The sequence below is a fragment of the Girardinichthys multiradiatus genome, chromosome 23 (genome assembly GCF_021462225.1).
Source record: "Girardinichthys multiradiatus isolate DD_20200921_A chromosome 23, DD_fGirMul_XY1, whole genome shotgun sequence".
Taxonomy (NCBI): Eukaryota; Metazoa; Chordata; class Actinopteri; order Cyprinodontiformes; family Goodeidae; genus Girardinichthys; species Girardinichthys multiradiatus.
Genome location: NC_061815.1, coordinates 46,526,560 through 46,553,754, shown reverse-complemented (window position 1 = coordinate 46,553,754; position 27,195 = coordinate 46,526,560). Strand labels below are relative to the sequence as shown.

At 38.2% G+C, this 27,195-nt stretch overlaps 1 protein-coding gene across 3 annotated transcripts in view; it reads right to left on the bottom strand.

The window, feature by feature from the left end:
* The window catches only part of fstl5 (follistatin-like 5), a 286,679-nt gene that overhangs the window by 38,294 nt on the left and 221,190 nt on the right, over positions 1-27,195 (bottom strand). For all 3 annotated transcript variants that reach the window (XM_047353775.1, XM_047353776.1, XM_047353777.1), the window contains 2 exons: positions 19,398-19,559; positions 17,845-17,979 (listed from right to left, as the gene is read on the bottom strand). In XM_047353775.1, the coding sequence (XP_047209731.1) occupies positions 17,845-17,979; positions 19,398-19,559 (297 nt within the window). The remainder of the gene's footprint in view (positions 1-17,844; positions 17,980-19,397; positions 19,560-27,195) is intronic.

Below are 27,195 nucleotides of genomic sequence, written 5' to 3'. Positions count from 1 at the left end.
GTACCATATATTAAGAGATTTTGAAGAAAAAAGAAAACAAACAAACCCAATAACCCCAGTATTTATAATCTGCAGATACATTTGGTTGATTCACGGAAAAGTGCACCAGCTGATTTAGCAGATTACCTTACTAATTCAAAAGAAATAACCGCCCTCTCCCAAAAGAATAAACGAGAAACTTTCATAAAGATATCTAATTGGAAGATGATTCACATCCTACACTCAAAAGCAAAATTTTTTTCATTCACGACTGAATGGCCAAAAAGAAAGGAACCATTGCATATAATGATCAAGAAATCAAGTGTTCATATAACAAGAACAATCCAGGGAAATGGTTATAGTTCATAAACTGAATATCCAGATAAGAAAAATCCAGGAAGATGGTAGTAGTCCATAAACGGAATGTCCATATGACAACAATCCAGGAAGAGGGTTATAGTTCATAAATTGAAGATGAGGGGAGTATGTTTGAGTGAAAATGAAGGGGAGGAAAAAAAAAAAAACAGGGCTCAACAGCCTCCTACCAGACCCGCAGGGCCCAAAGCTAAAGTCTGGTGAAGGTTTCTTTCGTTCCGGGTTTGGTAGCTCGCCATCAATTTGCCCAACTGGGTGGCACCAGGCCAATTCCATGCCAAATCCCAGAATTTCATGATGCCAGACGGCCGCCAAAAACACCGGTAGTCACCACCCCAAACTGTCTCATGCGTTTAACTTAAAAGTGCATTTGCTATGCAACTTTAGTCAAATAAGCAGTCGTTTGAGAAGGACCAAACAGAGCTACTCCAGCAACATCTCCCCCTCGCACTCCTAATTAGCGAGAAGTCACAGCAGCTTGTAAACATACCTTCTTTGCTGTCACTTGACTAAGGTGTGTTCAAGTAACCGGGAGAGTGGGAAAATACAGTTTTTAACCTTTGTTACACCCTTCCCCTGTTAAAACTATGCACGTCCTCACTGCATTTCATACCGCTAAATAACATGAACTGGTGACACTGTGTCAACTACAGGTGGTACACTCAAAGCATTGGACAAACTGTGGAGGACAGCTCAAACTACAGAGATTACAGGATTACCCAATACTGGATATTGTAGTCACTCAGGTGGTGCCCTTTGTCGTGTTGAACGTCTGACAGTCAAATCATTGTCAACTAAGTTATCAACTGAAGACTTAGCAGACAACTGTCTGGATTCATCAGGAAAACCCTCATTCAACAGGTTTTCAGGTTCAGGAGATTGGTCAGGTAGACTGTTCCCAAGAAGAATTTCAAGTGCGGTTTCTGATAAACTCGCTGCTATATGCTCTGCCACTGCTTCTTTGTCCACAACTTCACTGTCCTTATTAAAAAGTCTCTCCGACTCAGATTGTTCACTGCTGGAATCCAACACAGATTTTATTTTTTACTGAGGCCGTACGGCTGACAGGAGATGGTATGGAAGGATTATGGGCAACAGCATCATTGGGAACAATTGAACTTGGGTTTCTGTGTCGTCTTTCCACCGTGAATCGTGTTGCAGATGGATTGAAAAGAAATGGCTCCACATCCTTACTATTCTCATTATCAGCAGGTAAGTCCTCGAAATGATCAAAATCCCATCTTTGCTGACGAGTTTGAGGCTTAAAATTATGGACAGACTCTGGCAACAGAACATTCTCAGCTGCTGGTAGAAACCCACATGGAATGAGGAGATCTCTATGTAGTATACGTAATGGTTTATTTCTGTTCTCTGGCTTCACCGTGTAAACTGGAAGTTCACCAGCCTTTTTGACCACAACATATATATCCTGCTCCCATTTATCTGAGAGCTTGCGCTTTCCTCTGAGACGCACATTTTTCACAAATACTCTGTCTCCTACTTCCAACACTGATGGAATAACTCTTATCAAATCGTGTTTTGTTCTGTTCCACTGTTTTCAGAGCATTCTTTGAAGCAATCTTGAAACTCCCTTCCAGACGTGTCTTAAGTCTTTGCACATACTGAGAATGAGTCTTATGTTGAGGTTCATGCAGGGGTAGGTTAAAAGCTAAATCCACTGGAAGATGTGGTGTTCTACCAAACATCAGCTCATACGGGGTAAAACCTACCCCATTTCTTGTGCAGTTGTACAAATGAACTAATGGTTTCACAAAGTCTTTCCATTTGGATTTTTGCTTATCTTCCAAAGTGCCCAACATGCCCAATAAAGTCCAATTGAAGCGCTCCACTGGATTTCCTCTTGGATGATTCGGCGTTGTCCGACACTTTTGAATTCCAGAAACCTCACACAACTCCCTAATCAGTTTTGACTCAAAATCTTGACCTTTGTCTGTATCTAAGCATTCAGGAATTCCATAATAAACAATGAAATTATCCCATAAGCATTTCGCCACAGTCCTTGCTTTTTGATTTGGCGTTGGAATGGCTACGGCAGACTCGGTGAAGTGATTAGTCAATACAACGATGTCACGGGTGTTGCTCGTGTCAGGTTCCAGGCTCAGGAAATCCATGCAGATTAATTCTAGAGGTTGCAATGTTCTGAAGTTGATCAGTGGAGAAGCTCATTCAGGAAGAGCTTTCCATCAAACACAGCGGCCACATGTCTATCTTGTCCTCAATGTCGATAGCCATCTTAGGCCAATAAAATCTGGTGTGAACCAGATTTAAAGTTCGTAAGTATGTAAGGTTTGGACGGGTCTGCAAACCCCAGGACGGGAGCTGTAACAAGTTTCTCCACCAGAGTGGTGACCCCCAGTTGTGACCCTCGGAGGCCAGAACAAGGACAAGCTGCACCTTGAACCCCTCAGAGACAGGATCCGGCGGCGCCCCCTCCTTGAACCCCTCGTCTCTGGGTTCAGAGGCCAGAACGAGGACAAGCTGCTCCTTGAACCCCTCAGAGACAGGATCCGGTGGCGCTTCCTCCTCGAACCCCTCATCTCTGGGTTCAGAAGCCAGAACGAGGACCAGTTCTTCACTAAACCCCTGGAAGGCCTGCAGACTAGGAGCAGAAGCTGAGGCGTCGCCAAGACCCTCAGTGACGTGAGTAGGAGCTGAGGCGTCGCCCGGACCCTCAGCGATGTAAGCAGGACCTGAGGCGTCGCCCGGACCCTCAGTGACATGAGCAGGAGCTGAGGCGTCGCCCGCACCCTCAGCGACCTGAGCAGCAGCTGAGGCGTCGCACGGACCCCCGATGACTTGAGCCGAGGCGTCCCTCTTATGATGTCCTCTGCGACATGTGGAGGAGGTTGAGGAAGGCTTGGGCTGTAAGTCAGGCTGTGGGTCAATTCGGCTTGGAACACAGTCAGTGGACCCTGGAACACAGTCACACAGTCCAGGAGCCAGAATCAGAGGTAGTCCACCCTCAGACCCCTCTGAAACTGGAAATAGAGGCGGTCCGTCCTCAGACCCCTCTGAAACTGGAAATAGAGGCGGTCCGTCCTCAGACCACTCTGGAACAGGTAATAGAGGCGGTCCGTCCTCAGACCCCTCTGGAACAGGTAATAGAGGCGGTCCGTCCTCGGACACCCCTGGAAACTCTGCAGCAAGGTGTAGACTGCTCAACAGCAGCTGTAGCAGAAGCACTCTGTAGACCAGGTGTGGATTGCTCTGCAGCAGCAGCACCCTGGAGACCTGGCATTGCCTGTTCTGCAGCAGCAGCAGGACTCTGGAGACATGATGTGGGCTGGACTGCCGCAGCACCATTCTGGAGACATGACGTGGACAGAGCTGCAGCAGCTCTCTGGAGACCTGACAAGTCCTCTGCAAACATGGATTTTGTTACCAAAACAGCATTTGGTATTTTAATACCAAGTGCTTCAAAAACTTTCATAATTAGATGGATATTGGTGAGCTTGAATGTTCAATATCTTGTATACTAATACCTTTCCAAGACCTCCTGGTTAGCTTGCCACTAATTATGGAAGTTTTTGAAGCAATTGGTAACTTAATGGCTTAACGAGGTGTTGGAAAGGTGCTTCCAACACCTGTGTTTTAGCAAAAGATTAAATAATGTTGCCACACAGAGTGGAGCTCTTTTATTGTTCCAGAGAGTCCTTATTTTCTAGTTCACTAGAGGTTAATTACTCCTCATTCCTGCTGGAGCATTTAAAGGTCATACATTGATTAATAAACCTGTACAGGCTTGACTAAGGTGAAAAACTGTCTTCAGGCATTTTGATAAGTGCTCTACCACTGCTCATGTTTATGGAAATATTTTACTTTCTGTTTTGCACAAAACACAACACAACAGATTTAGTAAAACTTTGAAATAATAGGAAATGACTGAAAATCCTTCAAGAAGAAAACACATTCAGTTAAAACTAGTATGATGAAGTATGAAAGAGTCACACTGCAGCATGAAAAGTTCTTTTTTGGGTTGAGAAGTTTTGCTTGATCTAATAAATGCAAAATGTAACAGTTGAAGACACTATTTATGATGAAGTACTCCAAATCTCTGGTATGAGGCATGAAATGGTGCAGAAAGTGAAAAGACTAAAGCAACAAATCCTTGCTTTGAGCTGTGCAGATCTTCTGACACTGGAGAAATAATTGGCACATTGTGAGGGGCAGATATTTATGCCAGTTTAGCAACAACCTGTCAGAGATGGATGGGGCTCTGCCTGCTGGTGACAGCCTCAGTTAAAGAGACCTCAGAACAATGAATGCTCAGGTTCGGCTAAACAACAAAGTGCTTGGATACATTTTACAGAAAAAACAATCCAGTGTTGTGCCTGTAAAGAGAGCTTTGACCTCAAGGATTCTTACAGTTGAATTGATCCTCAGATCATCATATGAGCCTCAACCACCAAATGTAGCTCTTTTCATCTCTCTCCTTTCTGGTTAATATCTTAGACAGTCCTTTGACTATTGGCATAGTTTATTATTTAGATCTCTCACTAACCCAAGTCTTTGAGTGAGAAGCCTAAAGCATGTCATTAACAGTGAATTCACAGAAATAGATCATTACTCTCCAAGAAGTTAGATTTTGGAAACATCTCAAAGTACAATTATGATGTCATTTGAATGTGTTTCAAATCAGAGCTAATAGATTATGGCTTCTCTGCTGCCTCTATATGCCCACCAGCATGTCATAGTCTGCAGGATTAGAGTCCTTGGCAAAAGTCATCCCATTTAAGAATGTGCATCTCATCTGTGAACCAACAAATATGAAATGGTTGAAATGAAAATTAACTGAAAGAGCAGAAGGTCTGAAGCTTTGAAATTAACAATTACAATGTTATTCGATGTCCACAGCTGTGAACTTGTATAATATAAACCTTTTCTTTAGGGATCCTCCGTGGAAAACAAAGTGTCAAACCAGAAGTGGCTCTGTCAATTAGTGAAGAGCCAATGACTTTAAAGAGCCTCTTTCGCCACAATGTGTATTCTGCCATATGGAGCTAGTCTGTACTCACACACTTGATGTTCTTTAGGTGTTTGAGTTTAAATGAGCATCCCAACTTAGTGATTTATGCTCTTAGTGGGGCACGCAGATGTTCAAAAGTATTCGATTAAACCGGTGCCAGCTTGTTTAGGTGAAAAAGCAAAAAAGCTCATCCAGAGTGTTGGGTCTTGAGTCTCTCAATGTTCTCTTCACAATATCCCACAGATTCTCTATGGGGTTCAGGTCAGGAGAGTTGGCAGGCCAATTGAGCACAGTGATACCATGGTCAGTAAACCATTTACCAGTGGTTTTGGCACTGTGAGCGGGTGCCAGGTCGTGATGAAAAATGAAATCTTCATCTCCATAAAGCTTTTCAGCAGATGGAAACATGAAGTGCTCCAAAATCTCCTGATAGCTAGCTGCATTGACCCTGCCCTTGATAAAACACAGTGGACCAACACCAGCAGCTGACACGGCACCTCAGACCATCACTGACTGTGGGTACTTGACACTGGACTTCTGGCATTTTGGCATTTCCTTTCTCCCCAGTCTTCCTCCAGACTCTGGCACCTTGATTTACGAATGACATGCAGAATTTGCTTTCATCCGAAAAAAGTACTTTGGACCACTGAGCAACAGTCCAGTGCTGCTTCTCTGTAGCCCAGGTCAGGCGCTTCTGCCGCTGTTTCTGGTTCAAAAGTGGCTTGACCTGGGGAATGCGGCACCTGTAGCCCATTTCCTGCACACGCCTGTGCACGGTGGCTCTGGATGTTTCTACTCCAGACTCAGTCTACTGCTTCCGCAGGTCCCCCAAGGTCTGGAATCGGCCCTTCTCCACAATCTTCCTCAGGGTCCGGTCACCTCTTCTCGTTGTGCAGCGTTTTCTGCCACACTTTTTCCTTCCCACAGACTTCCCACTGAGGTGCCTTGATACAGCACTCTGGGAACAGCCTATTCGTTCAGAAATTTCTTTCTGTGTCTTACCCTCTTGCTTGAGGGTGTCAATAGTGGCCTTCTGGACAGCAGTCAGGTCGGCAGTCTTACCCATGATTGGGGTTTTGAGTGATGAACCAGGCTGGGAGTTTTAAAGGCCCCAGGAATCTTTTGCAGGTGTTTAGAGTTAACTCGTTGATTCAGATGATTAGGTTCATAGCTCGTTTAGAGACCCTTTTAATAATATGCTAATTTTGTGAGATAGGAATTTTGGGTTTTCATGAGCTGTATGCCAAAATCATCCGTATTAAGACAATAAAAGACCTGAAATATTTCAGTTAGTGTGCAATGAATCTAAAATATATGAATGTTAAATTTTCATCATGACATTATGGAAAATAATGAACTTTATTACAATATGCTAATATTTTGAGAAGGACCTGTACACCTGAATGGGGTAGGTCTATTTGTAAAAGTAAAATTAGAAAAGTTCCCTCTATGCTTGTGATTATTTGTATCATTTTATATTTGTGCACAAAATATTGGCAGTCTGTTTGGCATGAAAGCCTTACTCCCTTCAGTGTCCCTGCAGGTTGGGCGTTGCTACTTCTAGGAAACTGAGTAATTGATCCAATTTAAAGTTTTGGTGTGGTACAGGTCAGCTCAGGATCCCAGACACTGGGCTTTTGATTGGAACATAATACTGTGTGCTCCGTCGTTCCTTTGCTCTGTATTGTGTCTTCCCACCATTGTACTGCTCCTTTCTCAAGAAACATCACTAATCTATCCATTTTAAATACATAAAAAAATGATTCATTAGATGAGGCTACACTTTCTACAGGCCGGCTCAAATAAAATCATTTCTCTGAGCACCAGCTTCTTTTTTCTGCTCTCTAAAATGAGGGTAAAGTGTGTGCAACAGGGAAAGAGTTGTAAACCCAGTATATTTTAGAGTGGTACAGCATTTTTGTAAAGATTCTAGAATTGCTTTCTCTAATTGTCTCAGGTAAGGTTTGGTGTCATAACTGGGTAATTTTTTTATGCTAACAAATCATTTGCTCTTAAATCTATCAACTGTGATTTGAAAGAAACTACATCTGTGGGAGCATAACAGCTGGATAATAAATACTGCTTTTGATAATATTTGCAAAATAGTGTAATAGCAGAAGCTAAAACATCTGATACTGACCAAAAGTGTTCCTTATTACTGTCCAAAGGGACATTGATTTCTAATTCAGCAAATTACTTTTGAAACATTTCATTAAAATAATGTTTTATTTCTCTTTCACTTTGCATTGTCAATTGATTATTTCAACACATAGCAAGAGTTGTTTTTGTTGGCTTTTAGAGCTAAATTGGCCTCAATCCAAATTTCTCAAAACATTTATAAACATATATATTTACACAAAACTTGTGATATCACTGCATTATTTTATTGGTTTATAGTTAAAAATGGCTATACTTTTCATTTTCACTCGATAGTTTAGTTGAATTTTACTAGCATAATTAAAGAGTTTATTGCCTAAAGTATTTTGTTAATAAATTCTTGTATTTTGGAGAGAAGCTGTGTATTTATTCTGAATATTTGTGCAATGCTTGTTGTTTTAGAACGCCAGTGTGCAAAATCCCTCCATCTATTGTTCCTTTTTACCACACAGTGGTCATTTTTGCATATTTCACATGCAAAAAAAGCAAATCACTCCAAATCCAAAGCAGAACAGAGCAGACTTGAAGGACTTTATGGGGCCAGGTACAGCAGGTTACACGATCTTCCCTATTTTGATCCAGTCAGAATGCATGTAATTGATCCACGGCATAACACAACAGCTAAACGAGTGATGCAAGTATGGAAAGAGACCGGGATATTACAAAGGCAGTCCTTTAAAATACTCCAGTCAAGAATAGACTGTCTTAAGGTCCCTGTTGATCTTGACCCTGGTATTCCATCCAAAATTGAGTCAGCATTTGAGGGTTTCACTGCATCACTATGGAAACCTTGGGTCTGCACATATTCATTATATGCTCTTAAGGGTCTAATAAGCGACAGTGTTTATAACATTTGGAAGTGCTTTTTCTGCTAGAATTCTTTGTTCAAGACTTATAAGTCAAAATGAATTACAAGATGCAGACCGATGCCTTAAACTTTTCTGCAATAAATTTGAAAAGAAATATGGAAAACGATGGTGCACAATGAATATGCACTTTCATTTGCACTTAAAGTCTTGCATCATGGATTATGGTCCAGTTCATGCTTTTTGATGCTTTTCTTTTGAAAGGACCAATGGAACATTAGGGGACTATCATACAAATAACAGGCATACAGAGGTAATTATTATGCGCAAATGGCTTTTAGATTGGCAAATTTCTCAAAAAACAAATCTGTGCCCTCTCATCTTGAAATACATTTGCCTCTTTTCCATATTCATAAAAAGAAACCTGCTCTATCCAGCTACATCTTAAGCCAAGACCAGATGAATAAACTTAAAATACTATCAGAATGTGACAATGTTCAAGAAGATTTTACATTTGATAGTCACGTAGAGACTTTAATTCCACCTCTAAAGCATGGCAGCCTGTCTTATGAGGACAACCAAGCTTTACTTTTAATGTTTAGAACTTTTTATCATAGTTGCTTCCGAGTATCATACTATTATATACAGTTTAGCAGGTTTGTTTTAGGAGGTGAGTTAGTGTCATCAGAGGATTATGGAGGGATCCCTTGTGTTTGTGATTAATGGATTTCTAATGACAGCGCAACAGGAGAAACTGTTATTGATATGAATGCTGAAGCTCGCCCTGGACTCATTTGTAAAATGCTTAAGGTGTTTATAAATTATAAAATAGATCGGAAAGTAATCAAAGCTGAGCACACAATAGCTGAAGTTAAACGGTTCAAAAAACACAGTGACAGATATTTTTACAGTCATAATGACTCATGCTCTGTATGGGAGACAGCATTTGAGCCTTTTTCATTTGCATCATTTATTTCATTAAAAAGTATCAAAACTCGCTGTGCTTACACCAAGACAAAAGTTTGTTTTTCAACATCAAGGAAAGAAACCGTTCGCATTGTTGTCCCTATGAAATCGAATAAATGCATTTAGGCTAAAGCAGCACTATGCAACACTTGAGTGGTCCTAAACCTAGAGGACCTTTTGACAGTATCAATGTCACAAATTCAGCATTAATTACTGTATTACTGCCATAAAGCTGTTTGTCAATAGCAGAGCTGGGATATTGCCACTAGGTGATCCAGAAAGAGGATGTATTAATGTAAAAATCTTTCTTAGTTCTACTTCAAATGTGTGTAATTTTGTAAAAAAAAATTATTGTTTCGTTAAGTTACTTGTGGTCATTAAAAAACACTGAGGCAAAGAGAAATTACTGGTGTTGATTTTTTCAATAGCACTAATTTGTTTTTGCAACTGTACTTAAAGGTAAAATTTATTGTGAAAAAGCTCATTAATTTCAGTTAATCTACTTAAAAGGGGAAATTAATAGGATGTAGCCTCGTTACATGCAAAACGAAATATGTCAAGCCTTTATAGGTTATAAATTTGAGCCTACAATATCAAAATATAAAAATTTTCTGAACCTTTGACTTTGGAGTTTTCAAAAGCCACAATCTTTAAATCTGTGTCCTTTGTCCTTTGTGTGTGACCTGCCTGGGGTCTGCAAATGAAAACTAGCAGTTGTGCTATAATCTGGCCTATTTTCCGCTGCATCTGTTGCAGATGTCATTAATATGCATTGCCCCTAATAAATTAAATTAAATTTAAATCTAAATTGTAAATTGAATTACTGACTTTAACAAATTTTTTATTATTGATATTGTAATTTCTCGAGTGCCACCGGTTTGCGCATGAGTTGCATCACGTGAGGAGAGATTGGAAAGTCAAAAACAGTAAACCCAGTCCAATTTAAAATATACTAGCCCGTTAACAGACCAGTAACGTAAATGATAAAAAACAAATGAAAAAAAACCTAGTTTTTTATTTCCAAATATGTAATGGATATGATAGTTTTGTAATTTTAGCTCAACAATTTCATATTAATGGCTGTTAATACACTCCATTTTTTTTCTTTTTTGTGATTCTAACAATGGGACTGCCACACTCTAACATGCTGCTGGAAAAGATCTATACATTATTACCTTCCCATAAGTCCACATTTTTTATAATTCTTTAAATTTTGAATACTCAGATCCACAAAGATAATTTATAGATATATGTTTGGATACTTGACAGATCTAATGTTTTTGGATTTGTCAGGATATTACCTGTATATCTGACAGATCCATAAACCACTATATACCAATAATTGACTTTGGCACTCTTTAACAGTTATTCATAGGTAAACCAAACCATTTGTTGCACGACGGTGATGATATATCCAATTGTCAACCATCTCTGGTGAACACACACAGACACAGATTCAACCATTCACCCATAACAGCTCTCTTATTCCAGATTACTTTGAATGGCTTCACCAGACTTTAGATTTAGTGCAAACAAACCTTTTCTTTCAGTGAGCAGTTTAGTTTTTCAAAACAGGTGTTTTGGAAAAATATTTGGAAAGACTTAATTTTTTGATTCTGATCTAACAGTAGCTAAAAGGCAACATTAGCACCCTCCCTGTCACTGGCTGTGATAAACTTGTTTTTCTAATGGCCTAAAGGTTTTCACCAAGTTGTGTTACTGTGGTTGAGCCTCCAGCAATGACCTAATGGCACAGCAGTCATGATGCTGGCTTACCAGCTCTCCCTCCTGAGAAAACATTTGGTTTCATGAGCCACTAAACACTAGAAACATCATCCCCTATAACCTGATGTTTTGCAGACACTTTGTCAGTCTTATGCAGCCACCCTAATAGGTGCTGCTGCAGTGGGGTTAGTGATTTCACCTGCCAATGGCCCTCAACTCCTTGGTCTATTTCAGAGATACAATTAGGGGCATTACTCAATCTGCTGCTACAGATGGAGCACTGAGGCTTCTCTCAGGTCTAACATCATCTCTCGGGTCTAACGTCATCTCACTGTAATTAAATGACAGCATATGTTTGTACATTTTGAACAATTGTACTAATATAAAAACAGCCAAAAACGTCAAAAACTTTGCAACAGTGCTAAAAGGGGAAATAGATAAAACTCCCTTTTATCTTGTAAGGTTTGGAGTAAAGGTAAAGTTGAAAAATTTTAAATTCTTTGGGGTCTTTTCTTTATTTAATGTTAGTCTCTGCTCAATAACAATAGTGGAATTTTACCAGCTGGCTCTCATGACTATTTTGTAATTCACTAAATCTGCCTAATGGTAAATGGGCTGAATTTATATATCCCTCTCTAGTCACACTGACCATTCAAAGCACCACATTCACCCAATTGCACTCACTTTCATGCAAATATCGGTAGGCAACTAAAGTGCCTTGCTCATCGGTACATCGATGCAACTTTTGGATTGCAAGGCTCAGTAGATTCTTCTTACTGAGTCACTTCCTAACACAACCATTGATGGCAATATACTTTAAAGCTAAACACCTACATACAAAACAAATTTACTATTTAATCATATCTTCTTTTGGATCATATTTGGATCTAATCAGTTGATCTTTTCTGAATTTAAATAAACTGAAATAAAAGAAGGTTCGAGGATCAGATTGAGAAATGTTAGGCGTCAGTTGTGATTGCATTCCTTATCTAACCCAGGTGAAGACCTGAATGGACCCTGTAGTGACTGCTGTCACGGAAGTCCCACCCTCACTCACTGCAGTTTTACAGGCAGGGAGTTCACACTGACCATTCTGACAGTGAAAAGCTCTCAACTTGAAAGTTAGTACCAAGATTTAAGCACTAGTGAGCGTGCCAGAGTGTTGCTAAAGATAAAGGTCAGTGAGAAGCCATCGCCCAGGCTCTGATGAAAGTGAGATAATAAGATGAGGTCAAAGGATCTTCAGGAATGAGAGAGCAGAACTAGCACAATCTATAATAAACTCACAGCTGACTCTTTTGGAGTTCCTTACTTAAACCTACAGTAATTATCTTTTTATTGCTTTAAAGTAGACACAAAGATTAAATACTGGATGACTGGAAACTAAATGTTTGGTCGGGTTATCTTGACCAAGATGGAACACACTAAAAGAACAAGGAGTTCTATCCTAGTTGCAAAGTGGAGATTCTGCTATATTACAATTATTACTTTTTAGAATGTATTTTTAGAAACATGAACATTACTGGGACACAAATTATTTATTTTATATTTCTCTGCATTTTTCTTTATGTCTAATTAGGTTTAAATTCAAAGCAACGTGTTCATTTTGTTTATATTTATCTTAATTGCTGCTGCTACATGGGATGATATTGGAAAAAAAGGGGGCGGTTTGCTTTTCATTTTATGCAATTGCTGCAGAGACATTTTAATTTATTCAAACTCTTTGAGGAAAGTAATTATTTTAAAAATAAACAAAAACACAATAAAGTCTACTGTTTATGTTAGTATTAAAAATTCATTTGAAGTTGTTAAATGAACACAATATGCCCAAATGTTTTAAAGATATTTTGAATAGTGGCAGAATGCATTCACTGTTTGACAGAAGGTGAAACGTATAAATGGACTGTAAAACCAAGATATACAACACTCCAAATAGGTTGCATGGGAAAAAAATATTCAAAGGTCAGCATTTATAAGCAACTATTATCAATACATATAAATTATGGTAATTCCCATAGTAATTACCGTAGTAGTAGAAAAGCTTTTTAGGTAAAGCCAAATCCAGTGTAACGTTGACTAAATAAGTTTGCTCTATAAACATCACAATCAACATGAGGCGCATCTCAAAGTTCTTGTATTCTAGGTAGAACCACTGTTCATCAGCAGCTGGTAGCCTTTCTAAAAATAATTCTCATTGATGCTCTTACATGAGAAGCCCAAAGAAAAGTCTGGCTTTCTGCTTTAGCTTAAAACATACCAAGATAATGCAAATGACAAGAAAGGGTCAACTTCTCACCCTGCAACCATCTCACACACTTAATGAGCTTTGTGTCTGTTTTAATGAAACGAGCAGCTACAACCATCCATAACAGCTTATTTTAAGTGCAACTGTTCAGATTTGTCTTTTACTAGTAATGATAAATAAATGTGTTGCAGTTTCAGTGGTTAAATATACAGTCATATACCCTTAGCATACATATTTCTGGGAGACTAAATGCCACTGGACTGAACGGACAAACAGTGCCTCGTAAAGTGGAAGAAAAACAATACATTGTTCTAAAAAAGTTTTACAAAAACAAATTAAAGAACTGACATGTTTTCAGTACTGTTGTACTCAGCCCCTTCTTGAGTCAGTACTTAGGAGTACGCCTCTAATAGCTTTATTCTTCAATTGTTGCAAAACAGCTCAAACTCAGATTGAAGAGAGAACGTCTTGGCGTCAATCTTTAAATCTTGCCACCAATTCTCTGTGAATTTAGATCTTGATATTGACTGGACCATTCTAACAAATACATGCTTTAATGCAAGCCTTGAGTGCTAGAATCCTGTAGCAGATTTGTGGAATGCAACACTAATAGTTGTGTTGACCATGTCATGTATTATCCTCTGGTTTGTCCTATGCATCATTGCAGTTGTACTATACCGAGATTAAATGGCAAACACGTAAACTTTAGAACTCATTGAATTATTTCTTAAGGCACTAGATTTTATTTAAAGTCATTAGAGTAAAGGGTGTTATATACATATGCACACCACACTTTTCAGATTTTTATTTGTAACAAAAATCATTCTCTTTCCACTTCCCAATAGGCACTCTTTTGTTTTATTACCTGAAATCCCAATAAAATACACAAACATCTGAGGTTTTAACATGACAATATGTGAAAAAGTAAAGGTGTATAAATATATTTGCACAGCACTATGTTTAGTCAAATAATTTGGCTATGACTGTACATGATTATTTGAAGGTTGACGTTTTTTGTATTAAAAACACTTTTTTTTTATTGGTCGGATTAAATATGCTAATTTTGTGAGATAGGAATTTTGGGTTTTCATGAGCTGTATGCCAAAATCATCCGTATTAAGACAATAAAAGACCTGAAATATTTCAGTTAGTGTGCAATGAATCTAAAATATATGAATATTAAATTTTCATCATTACATTATAGAAAATAATGAACTTTATCACAATATGCTAATTTTTTGAGAAGGACCTGTATATTTATTGCTGAAAAATCAGTATGCACAAATATTCCAATCTCTCTGTTAAACACACTGAATGCATAACACATGTCAGATGCCAACTCTATTGTAAGTAATCAAATTATTGCTGCATTGCTAGAGTCTTAAAGTTTAATACTTTTTATAAAAATTTGAAATAAGATAAAAAGATATAAAAATGAGTGCTGAGCTACCAGCATTTTTGACCCGTATAAATAAGCTCAAGTCTCAACTCTTTCATATGCAGAACTTTAACGCAACATGAGATAACTAACAGATGTCCAAATAGGAGAGCCCACCAGAGATTAAAATTAAAGGTGAAAAACAAAACAAATGATTTGACAGAGTAAGGCAAACTGTCTGGAAAATTATGACTCCAGCTGTTTCACAAAGCCAATTTTAGTGACAAAAAGAAAACTTAGAATGATTTAACTAACAGGGCTATGACGGACTGTAGAGGAACAACAGAGATGCTCTCTTTCCATGTCTAAATCTACATTGTTACTCCAAACCTTTCACCAGCTTTAAACGGTACATGGGATTCCGTCCTATAAGGAGTTAAAAGTACCATTTAGTGTTAGTCTTTCAAAAGGGCACAGTCTGTTTCGGTTTTTTAGCTAAACACCGACGATGAACATGGATTAGCCAAACAAACAGTATTTCTAATTTAGATCTGTCCACTTTCTGGAGGATGCCATTGGGTGAGTTATTGCTGCTATCAACATCACTCGTCATGTTGTTCTCTCTTTAACCCTGACTCTCTCCAGGAAAAATATACTATGAACTATATGTATTCTATATCTTTTCCTATAGATTATAATTTTGGCTCAGAGCCCATCTATTTAGTTGTATTTCTCTCCAAGATGAAGCCAATAAACGAGCTGAAGCTGCCATTGACTCCTTACTTTTACGTTAACATACAAAGTACTCCTGACCTATGCTTCTATTCTCTGTGGGTCTGCTTTGTCTCCATTGTTGGGGGTTTCATCCTGTTAAAAGGATTGTTGATCTTATTATACATTTCAGTGTAGAAAGATGGATCAGTTTATCTTGTAAAGTGCCTTTAGATGACGTTTGTTTTGAACTGGCACTATATCAATAAAGTTAAATCATACACTATTCAACTCTGATTTCCACAACCAGTTCTACATGAATAGAACCTAAAACCAAATGCTGAGAGGGGTTTATTCTATTTATTTAATTTGAATTTGGTTAATAGAAATTTAAATGAAGTAGGAGTTATTTATGCATCATTCTTCAAGCTTATGAGATGCAGTCAGTGCATATAAATATAAGACTAATTAACTTGTTGACTAATGAGTTGCCATTTTTAACATCTTCTGATTAGCTTTTAATTGGCCTAATGTTTCAAAACCATGGATGCATAAATCAAGTATATAAATATTTTGTGAAATTTGTGGATTCAATATAAAGTACAAAAACAGCTTTCAACGTAAAACATATATTTTCTGGGATTAGGTGAGCAGCATTTTAACAGTAAAGGGCTGCAGGCAGTGTAAACTGACATCCCACATTAGCTGCAGGTGTACATTGACAGGCAATTCTGGGAAAATCGTCAGCTTCTATTTGCTCTCTTAACTATTTTCTGAATGTGGAAGGCGATGTCACAAGAAAACTAGGATGGGTCGTGTATTCAGTCTGTTGGATATTGAGGACACACTGCAACATGTGTACTAAAGTCTGTTTATTCTTTCTTTTTAAAGCAGCAGTACAAACTATGCCTGCTCATCCCCTGACATCTCTTTGAAGTCCTGTCTTGTGGGGTTACTCTCTCCAAAAAAGGGTCTACCCTATCTAACTCTGAGCATCATTTTAGCCTTCGGTAGATCTTAAAAAGCTTCAAAGCACAGGGGGGCAATGCGTGACCTCGTCGAGGATGATCCTCTGATGTGTGACAGGCAGCGGAGAGGAAGCTCCACTCTACAGGGATCACATCTAAACACATTTGGTTTGGCACAGGTCTGGGACAGTGAACATGTGATGTGTGACCTGACTGCAAAGTTGCTACGCTTGTCCCAGCTGGGAGCCCTCATTACCCACAAAAAGAAATACAACACGCTAATGACTGGATGAATGCCCCGAGGGCATATTCTGACATTTTTAAGAAGGTCAAAGTTTATTACTGTGCACAATTCTTCTCATGAGGAAAGGACAAAGGGATATTGATTGTTGAGAAATGCTCCCAAATATAAATAAGGTTACTTGTGTCAGAAACCTGATGTTATGAAAATTTTACGGCAACAGATTGCCTGAGTAAAAAACAAAAAAGGAAAAACAGAAAATCTCTGATATTCAGCTTGACAGCAACAACTAAGGTGATTTGCTTTTTCTAACCAATATGTTTGGGTTAGTAATTTTTTTAAGACTGTCATAATTGGACTCAAATAAAAAATACGAGGCTTGAGGTTCATGTATCACAGACAGCTTAAAGGGCAAATATATTTTTCTGCAATACATTTTGTGTTGTTTTTTTAATGTATATAAGTAAAAGCACTTTATGACACCAAAATGCCTCTGGATCTGATGCACTTGTATATAGGACATGGACTGTGTTCTTGATTGTTACATGGATATGTGGCTGTGTATTGGCAGCACAGAAAATGGATGGAGTGCTTTACTAAGACCATTATCGCAGGAAACGAGCTCAGTGGAAGTTAACAGCTGAAGAGGCCTGATTTCTCCTCAGCCACAAAAGTCAGTCTCTGTTGGAAACACTTTTTGCCCCAGGAAGAATCAGCCCAAACCTGAGGGGGACAAAACCCAGCTCATGCCATGTGGGCAACCTACTGCTTGAGCCAGTGGTAAACAGCCAGACCACTGAGACAAAATTTTAGGATTTCGAATTACAGTTTTGGTCACAAGCAGCCATTTACCACTAAAGTGAACTACAGGCAGTGTCGGCTGTCATGATAGACATGTCTCTCAACTTCCACCACTGGATAAAATCCCAGATGAACCTTCATTTAGAAAGTCAAATTATAGGTAGTAGCTATTTGATCCCTTGTTTTATAATAAGTGGACATTGTGTTATGCAAGGAGTTTGGTGTTCCAAACAAAACATCCTCACTAATCTGCAACTTTTCAACTTGTCTGACTAATTGTTTTCTTTTACACTTATTTTTTAATTTTTCATTTCAGGCATGGCAATTAATATAACTATCATAAACTACAAGCCAAAACAAAAACTTTGAATATAGGCAAATTGTGGATAAAAAAACAAACCAGAGGATACTCTGGAAAAAAATAAATAAGAGCTTTGTCTGCACTCCACTATATCCCTTAAACAAAACAGAAAAAACCCAAGCAGGCTTCATAAGCAATACATACAAGTTTTTCGCGCAGAGTCCTCCACAAACAGTGAAGAGATGTCTTCGTCCACACCAGCCTCATTCTTGGCAATGCAGGTGTAGGCCCCAGTGTCTTCAAAGTGCACGTTGCTGATGTGCACCTCACTTCCATTAGCTTTGAGGCAGAGCACAGAGGAAACACAAAAAGAGGCAAGATGTTTGCTTTCCAGAAAGACATAAAAGGAGACTCCCATTTTACCATCTTCTGGTGCCATTATAAAACAGGTGGATGGTTTGTTTCAGGGAGAATTCAAAAAGGCAGAAGTTCAAAGTTAGAAAGTTCATATGCCATGCCTCTGTGAATAACAGGACCACTTACTGGCTTGAGGTTTCTGAACTTTAAGGATCTTCAAACAGTCTTTTTGAATTTAAATTAGTGTTATCAACCAGCTGCAAAGAATTCAGCCAGACTGTTCAGTTAAAGATGGTAGTACCTGGTAGAAAACATTATTCTAAATCATTGAGGTTATATTAAGCCTAAAAGCTTCAGAAGAAAGCTGGACTTGGTTCTAAACTACGAATGCACAACACAAATGAGTCACAATGACATTGGCATAAATAATGAGTTGGTCTGCAAAGTACTTTTCTAGTCATGCATGCATTGTTATTAGCAGCATCACATGTGATATGTTTCCCTAAATGTGACAAGGGCTTTAGTTGACACCTTCTTTCAACTGTGGCTGGCTTATTAAATTATTTCTATACATACAGTTCAGCTCAACATCGCTAACCAGATCAACCACAGTTTTGGGCAAAAATCGGTGTCTACATGTCTTCAAGTTTACTTGTAGGTGTATTAGAGAAGCATAAAAAAGACACCCAATGGCCATAACATGCATGCCCTTTACTCTGTAACTGAATAACTAATAGAAAAATAATTATAGAAATGTGTGTTTAAATGTGAAGTTCAATCAAAGCTGTACATGCTGATGATGGTGCATTCCTCTCTGAAAACCTGAGTAAAATGAGTTGTTCCATGCATCGTTTAGAAGAAAATGGTCCTGCCAACAAGTATGAAATATGACAGGATTCTGTTCATATAAAAAACTGAGTGGAACTGGCATTACTTGAGAAAAAAAGCATCAATGGACAGAGACAACTTAAGGATTTTCTTTTTTTTTTTTTTACAAACTAATATGAGAATTCCATGTGCCCCAATAGCAAAGACTGAATGAACAAAAATTAACAATTCTTAATGTGTTTTATTTATCTGAAGAGTTGATTGTTAAGTCACATATTTCAATGTAACAAAATTAACCAAGTGAAATATGCAGTAAGCTCAACTAAAACACATTAGTGGGGATCCAGCATAAGCAACCCTTATCTACTCATGAATAGATAAGGGTTGCCTGTAAATAAAGTCTAGATAAGTAGCAGTCTTTATTTACAGGCAGGGTTTGATTTATTTTAGTAAAGCACCCTGTACCGGTGACCTAATTTTCAGATTTTGAAATTACAACCATGAGCAGAGACCATGATGCAAGAAATTAATAGATACAAGGAGTGGATTACAAAATCAGGACTTTTGTTCACCTTGCAGGGTAAGCTGTTTGGACAGCTTGGTCTTTATGTCGATGCCATTCTTTAGCCAAGAGAGTTGTGGACTGGGGATGCCCTCAGCATGACACCGCAGGCTGGCAGTGACTCCTGGCTCCCGGGCTTGGCTCTCTGGGTAAACTCTGATGACTGGAGGGACTGGAAGGTGACAGGAAAACAGATAAGAGCCAGATTAACACAAACGCCAATTTGTTCCTGACCATTGTTTACAATAGTATCATCATTTGAGAAGTCAGTGAACCTTATCAAACAAGAAGTGTTAGATAAGAAGCCAACTTATGACTCTGCATTAGCATGTACAATCAATAGATTTGCTGAACATGTTTAGATAAGGTTAATATGCTTCATGAAACCAAACACATCAGATAGATAAATAAGGAAGCGAACTGTTGTTCTGATGCCAATGATTTTGCTTGGTTGCTATTGATTTTCTGTAACCTTTTGTGAAGAGCGAGATGAGAGGATAGACGCAGAGAAAACAAAAAGTGTGAAAGGAGAAAAGGGAGAAACTAAATGAACAGCTGGTGTTACACATTTCAGACTGTCCGTCAGGTTCATCCCAGAGTTTCAAGGGTTTGATATCCCCCAAAGCCAAGCAAACAGTTATAACCACCCTTCATATTGTAGTTCCAACATCCTTGAATTAGCATAAATCAATAACCCACTAAAAGGATTAAACACATTTATTTATGCATTGGCTGAGACGATTCCACAAGTTTTGTGCTATAGCCTGAGGCTAACTTGTTTATTTTTTAGTCCAGAAAACATGGAGAATATCAAAAGAATGAATTTGAATAATCCTCTGAAGGGAGATGAATTCTGAATACCATAACAATGATAAACCCTCTCAAAAAGAAAGTTTATCTGAAAGAAACTGTGACTGAAAAAGGGACAAATTAATGCTTTAAAAAGCAACCGGATTTGTTCTGCAATGTTTCACATATAGGCATGACAACCTGGCAGCGGTTTGCGTAGGGACATCAAATCTTTATCCCAACATCTCGTTTTGAGCGTTCCCTTTTGAGCTTCAGTGACCTAAATCAAGTTCTTTCTTGTTTGTTTTCTGAAACAGACTTCTGAGGTATGAGTGGATGACAGAAGTGGGAATTTTGGCATTTCCTGTGGGTATGTCCTTCCTCAGCCAGGTGAATGAAATGACTAAAGATTGCTACCATAGCCATTTGGTAATTACAGCACACCAAGGTTTAGGCGTTCACATCATCCTAACTGCCAAGAGGGGGTCCACTGAGGGTCACAAGGGCCCTTACTGCAGGATCCTTACCAATCACAACCACACAGTATTTCCAGTTACCTTGATGCCTCTCAGCAGTAAAAACGCTGCTTGAATAGAACCCATGGAGGCAATGATTTTGTAAAATTTTTAAGCGTAGGTTATCATTCCCATTGTATATCCTAGCAGCTAAATGCTTTTAATGCATTCAAAATGTTTGCAAATTCCAAAGCATACAAATGCTATGTGTTGCTCCTGTTTCTGTGGTGTGTGCGGTATTCCATCTTGATAACCTAGTTGTGTTACATTCTGACAATGTCTAAGCTAAATGTGTATGTGATTTAATAGACTTATGTAGATTTATAACACACATACTGATATCTTTCAAGCGTCCATTTCTGTGAATTTTGATGGTTATGGGTTATAGCTAATGAAAACTCAATTTAGTTTCCCAGCAAAGTAGAATATATCAAAACGGCAATAACAAGGTGATCAGACTATGGCTCTGCTGAAGTAAAAGTGAATCCCAGGTTGTTTTTATACCGGCCATCAGCTCATTTGCCTTGTTGGTTCCGGTGTCTCTCATCTTCTGTTTAATTGTAACTCATGAATTCTCCATCAATAAATTATCTGACTCCATCTGCGTTCCACACCTTGTGAATATTCCCCAACCTTCTGTCTATATAAATTTCCAATTAATTTTCTGTTAATACGCTACACAATCCTAAACAGCCAGATGACCATTAGTAGCTTAGCATTTGTTTGGAGGATGTCAATGACTCACTACTGGATTACTGCCAAGTCAGCAGTTCTTCATGATTGTGTAACACATTTGACATTGACATTTGTGTATTATTATCCTATTTTATAATAGTCATCAAAATGAACAGAAATAGGTGCCTGAACACTTGAAATTCATAACTTAAATACTCCAAGAGTTTCACTTTTTTGTAATTGAATTACTGAAATTAAATAATTTTCATTATATTCTAATTCACAGAGAGCAATTGTACACTTCTATCAGTATGTTAATTTGGCTAAAATGGAAACAACTTAAATAATCAGTTAAAAATTCAAATAATCCGAATAATTTGGCATTCTAAGCACTCTAATTAGCAGAATCTTTGCAGGACTTGTGACAGATTGCTTTGAAATTCAGAAAACGTTTTTTGAAATATAATCTCAAGCTTACTAATTTAAAAATATCATTTGATTATCTGATTTATCCTGTTTTGTGTTATAAGTGCATATTGATGCCTAAGCAAAGTGGACATTAAAAGGCTAAGCAAGCAAACTTTTTCAGAAGAACATTGGAACTGAAGCTTTCTGATCTATGAAGTTAGACACCATTAAACTGCAGTTGCATGCTGGAGAGGACGATGCTTTTTTCTGGGTATACAAAGTGAGGAACAGTAGATCTAGGTGAGTCCTTTGTAGGTTTCAGAGAACAGCTTAGCCTGGAACCTCTGTGATTGAATGGTAATTAAATAATTAAGATTTTTTTTGCTCTTCTTACTTCTTTTACATGCAATGTGATTTGAAATTAAGGTTTGTATGGCTTTAGTTGAATCTGTAGTTATACTTTAGTCAATTCTGGTCAACACATTTTTTGGGAATAAGCTATGTTAATCATATACAGCGCCCTACGAAGTATTTATATCTGTTGAACCTTTTAATATTTATCTCCTTTACAAATAACTCAAAAGTGTGTAGTGCATCTGTATTTACCTGTCATACAGTGGTTGTTACAGTGTGGTTGCAACACAGCAGATTTTGCTGAGCTGTGTGAAATGTTCCTTTTATGCAAAAAGAGAGCACCAATAAACTACAGTTAATACGAAGAAGGAGACGGCCACTCCAAGATCAATATTATGTACAATGGTTTCATTTGCATATGTTCAGCATCCGCAGGTGTAATGGAACGAGTAGTTATACAATGCATGTTTTTGAAAAAAATATAAATAATATGCGGTATGTTCTTCGTCTTCGCCACCTTACGTGTTGCTTCTATTGTCTGCAGGTTCTACCTGCCCATGAGTGACGTTGGGGTTTGCTTAGAAGAACCAATTATTCTGCTTTGCCTGAGTTTAACCCGAATTCGCACCTTAGAACCTTTTTTCATAGGTGGAAACACAGGTCACCAGTTTGAAATCCCGTTCGGGAACTGGATCGTGCTCCAAACTGTGTTGGAGTAAAAGGGATAACAGTAGTTGGCTTGACACTGACATTTTAAATACAAACCAACTGACTGTATTTACTGATTATATGCCTATGAATACTGAAAGCAATTGGTTGCACTGGAGTATCAGAACAAAAGTGGAGGCCAAACCTTTCAGATTTTTATTTTTTTTAAAAGTCAGGTACAATTTTGCCTCCTGTTCAGTTAAATGCTACTTTGTGCTGAAATCTTACATAATATCCCAATAAAATAATTTGCAGTTGTAATGTTGAAAATTTTCAGCAATAGGAACCTCTCTGCAAGGAACTGATATATGAAAAGAGAAACTCTAGGTACCACATGAGTGGACAAACCTACTAATCAAAAATAAAGGAGTGGCTGTGTCCAAAGTTTGATTAGATCTTGTAATATGAAAACTGATCAAAACATTGTAAATGAAAGTGCAGAGAGTAGGAGGGAAGAACATGGGCTGACAGTGGGCTGCAAAAACATCATATTATATACTATTGAGACATAACCCTGAATATTCACATATAATAGGAATTTGATGAAATGAACTGTCTCATCACAGTTTGAAATGCATCATCAGAATCAGAATCAGCTTTATTGCCAATTCGTACATACAAACAAGGAATTTGACTCCGGTACACTTTGCTCTTTTGTTCTGTTTTTGCATTACAGAATATACAAATTTACAATTTACAATGTACAGTATACACATATCTAATAGAAAAGGTGCATTTGCAACATCTGTATGCTGTTGTTTTGTACTCTATTGAATGTTCATCAGAGAAACAGCCTGGGGGAAGAAACTGTCTCTGTGGCGGCTGGTTTTAGTAAACAGTGCTCTGTAGCGGCGCCTGAAGGTAAAACTCTAAACAGTTTATGTGCAGGGTGTGTGGGGTCTGCAGAGATTTTGGCAGCTCTTTTCCTGACCCTTGACCTGTATAAGTCCTGGATGGAGGGAAGGTCAGCCCTGATTATTCGTTGCAGTCTGGACCTGTCCTGTTTTGTGGATGAGCCAAACCACACTGAGATGGATGAAGACAGGACAGACTGAATGATGGCAGTGTAGAAGATGACCAACAGCTCCTGTGGAAGGTTGAACTTCTTGAGTTGCCTCAGGAAGTACAGTCTGCTGGGCCTTCTTTCGAACAGTGCCTATGTGCGAAGACCATCTCAGGTCCTCAGAGATGGTGGTTCCTTCAGCACCAGCCGCTCAAAGGATTTCATGACCACAGACGTCAGGACTACGGGCCTGTAGTCATTTAATCCTACGATGGTGGGTTTCTTAGATATTTCAGTCGAATCTCAAATTTGAATAATATTCGCATGCTTCCCCACTTTGAAATGGCTCCTGTTTTTGACAGAACGCCACTGTTTCTGCATTGCAAGAAAAGAGAACAGTGAAGTGTAAAATCTTCTGTAGGAGGAGCCAAATTTATCTGTGTTGCTGTAATTCCCATTGGCCACCCACAGAGCTCAATAAAGGTCATTACTTAGTTAAAGCCTCATTATCAGAAAGCAACTCGTGTCAGTAAATTCCCTCTGAGTGTGAGTGCAGGACAGAAGATTCATGTGTATTTATCTTAATTTGTGGCTGTAATTTCTTCGGCTCACTGATAGGCCAATATGGTTGTTAAAGGGAAATAGTTAAATGTAAGAAAGCATATATTGAGGGTTTATTTGGTTGTAAAAAGGGGAAGCTAATTTAAAAATTAATTGCAGCATTAAAGCAACTGGAATACATATTTAATGCATGAAATTAGGTTCAAAACTAATTTAGCTGATCCCAGGAGAATTGCAAAAAGTGTTCGATTAAAATCTACAGTTTTATAGGAATAGCAGCTCACTCAAAGTAAATACTTGTATGAATCTCATAAGTGGACAAAACTATTAAAAAGTAAAAGCATTAACATTTTATCAACTATAACATAACAGAAGTTCAAAGCATTTTCGGTAAGCTTGTCAACAGAGAAGCATAAAGTGCTCTAAAATGTCCTGGCTGACAGTTGTGCTGACTGTGGCCTTTTTAAAATCCCAGTGGACCTTTCTCCAGAGTCTGGGATCTTGATTTCTAGATGAAATATAAAATTGACTTTCATCTGAAAATTGGGCTTTGGATCACTGAGCAGCAGACCAGTTCCTTTTCCTGCTGGGCCAGGTAAAACTCTTTTGACACCGTCTCTGGTTCAGCAGTGGCTTAACACCAGGAATGCCACCAAAGCTCATGTCCTGTATATGTTTGTGTGTGGTGGCTCAAAACCACTTATTTCTGCTATACTTTTCCCTTCCCCTCTACTTCCAGTATTATGCTTGGACACAGCACTCTCTAAAGTCACCCCCTTTAGAAATGACCCTTTCGTGGGTTTCAATGACTGTCTGCTAGACAACTGTCATTAGTCTGTCAGTTATGGTTGTGTGGGCCTTAAAACACTTCTATGTTAAAATGTTTTTTATTGGCCTGATACAGTATTCTAATGTTATGAGAAACAGAATTTTGACTATTTACCCGTTAGTCATAGTTATTAAAATTAAAACAAATAAATGCTTTTAATTCCTTTAAATCTGTAAAATGAATGTCACTATCTGAAATGAATTACTGAAATAAAACTTTTCAATGACATTCTTTTTATCTACACAAGCATGTAAACAACAGCATACGATAAGTGATAAATGAAGCATGCCAGATGTCTTCAGGCTGACAATGTCACATATCCACTGGTTTATAATTAGTAAGCTATCATTTAAGTGTTAGCATTCATGTGTGTATGAAGACTGACTAACTTCACTGTCTTGTCACATGCATTTATTCTCAAGAAGATCCTGGCACTGTGTGCTCCTGACACAGTCCTGAAAATAGGAAAAGTAGCACTTTTTTTCACTCCAAACTTGATTCAGACAAGATATGAGAGAAAATGCATTCTGATGTGTTTCTGAGAGCGTCAGGAGAGTCATTGCCAGCAGAACGTGACACGGCAGGGCTGACAGCTCCATCATAAAGCTCCCAAGCCGGTCGTCAATCACTCAACAAGGCTCCCGTCTGCTTTGGTCCTTCAGAAGATGAGCAGAGATGCACAGAAACATCGTGGCAGGAGACCACTTTACCGTCCTACAACTGGGACATTTCCAAGCCCAGGAAGACTTATTACAAAGCTTCAATCAAATTAAACTCTTGGTGATAACAAAAATTAAACATGCAGGTCAGATCCGTTGGGATTGTGGGAACTGATTAGAGAGTACACAATCAAGTGCTTTTTCCATAGTTGTAATGCACAATACACTGAACACATTCTCACAGTTACACAAAGCATGACAAACACACCTAAACCATGATGAAACCTTTCTCCACAGTTATTACTTTCCCATGGAGCTGTGGGAGTCAGTCTGCATCCAGTACAATATGTTTCACAGAGCTAGTGAAACAGCACTTTTAAGCGTAAAACAAAGGTAAACGAATAAAACAGCTAGAGGGGTTGTAAAAAAGATGGACAGAAATTATAAAAAGGGTAAATGTAATAGAACTTCAGGGAAATCAGCTACAGTTTTCATATTTTTCCCCTCAGAAAAGCTACTCCACGCCTGCTTTTTTCTCCCTAAGTATTTTGTGTGTGAATTATTACCTGGCAAAAGGAAAAACAGATTTCATTGCATAAAAAAAATGTTTAACAATAGATTTATTTTTCCTGGAAACACTAAGATTCCTGATAGTTTTAATAGGGTTTTGACTGTAAATATGATTAGCATGATACAACAATTAGTAATTTACAGTTATAGTTATTTATATTGACTTAGTTTTATTTCTTAAAATTAAAATAATTGTGGTAATTAACAGAACATAAAGTCCTTTATTTTGAGATTTTCAGCAGGTGTCAAGTGCTCTTGACTTGTCGCAGCAAGAAAATGTCAGAAAGTTGTTTGCTTTGTTATGAAATTATGCAAAATCATTTAATGCATGGTTCATTTGGAGAGAAATTCATGTGGTCATGATTATGAAGCTACAGCTAACAGGAACAAACTGGTAGAAGCCATCAACCAGTTTGATGGCTTCTACCAGTTTGATGTTGATGGTAGAAGCCATCAACATCGCATAATCCACAAACGTCACTGGCAAATAATCAACCACAGCTTTCCTTAAGAAAGCTTTGCCCGCAATAACATCTGATTTAACACAAATAATAAACAAATAATAAACACGTCCCTTTTGACAGGTGTTTTCCATCAGGCCCTGAAAACAGCAATTATCAAACCTCTATTCAAAAAGAGTGATTTGGACAAGCTGCTACTACAGAACTACAGGCCTATATCAAACATCCCCATCATCAGTAAGATTATTGAAAAAGCTGTGTTTCAGAAGTTAAACA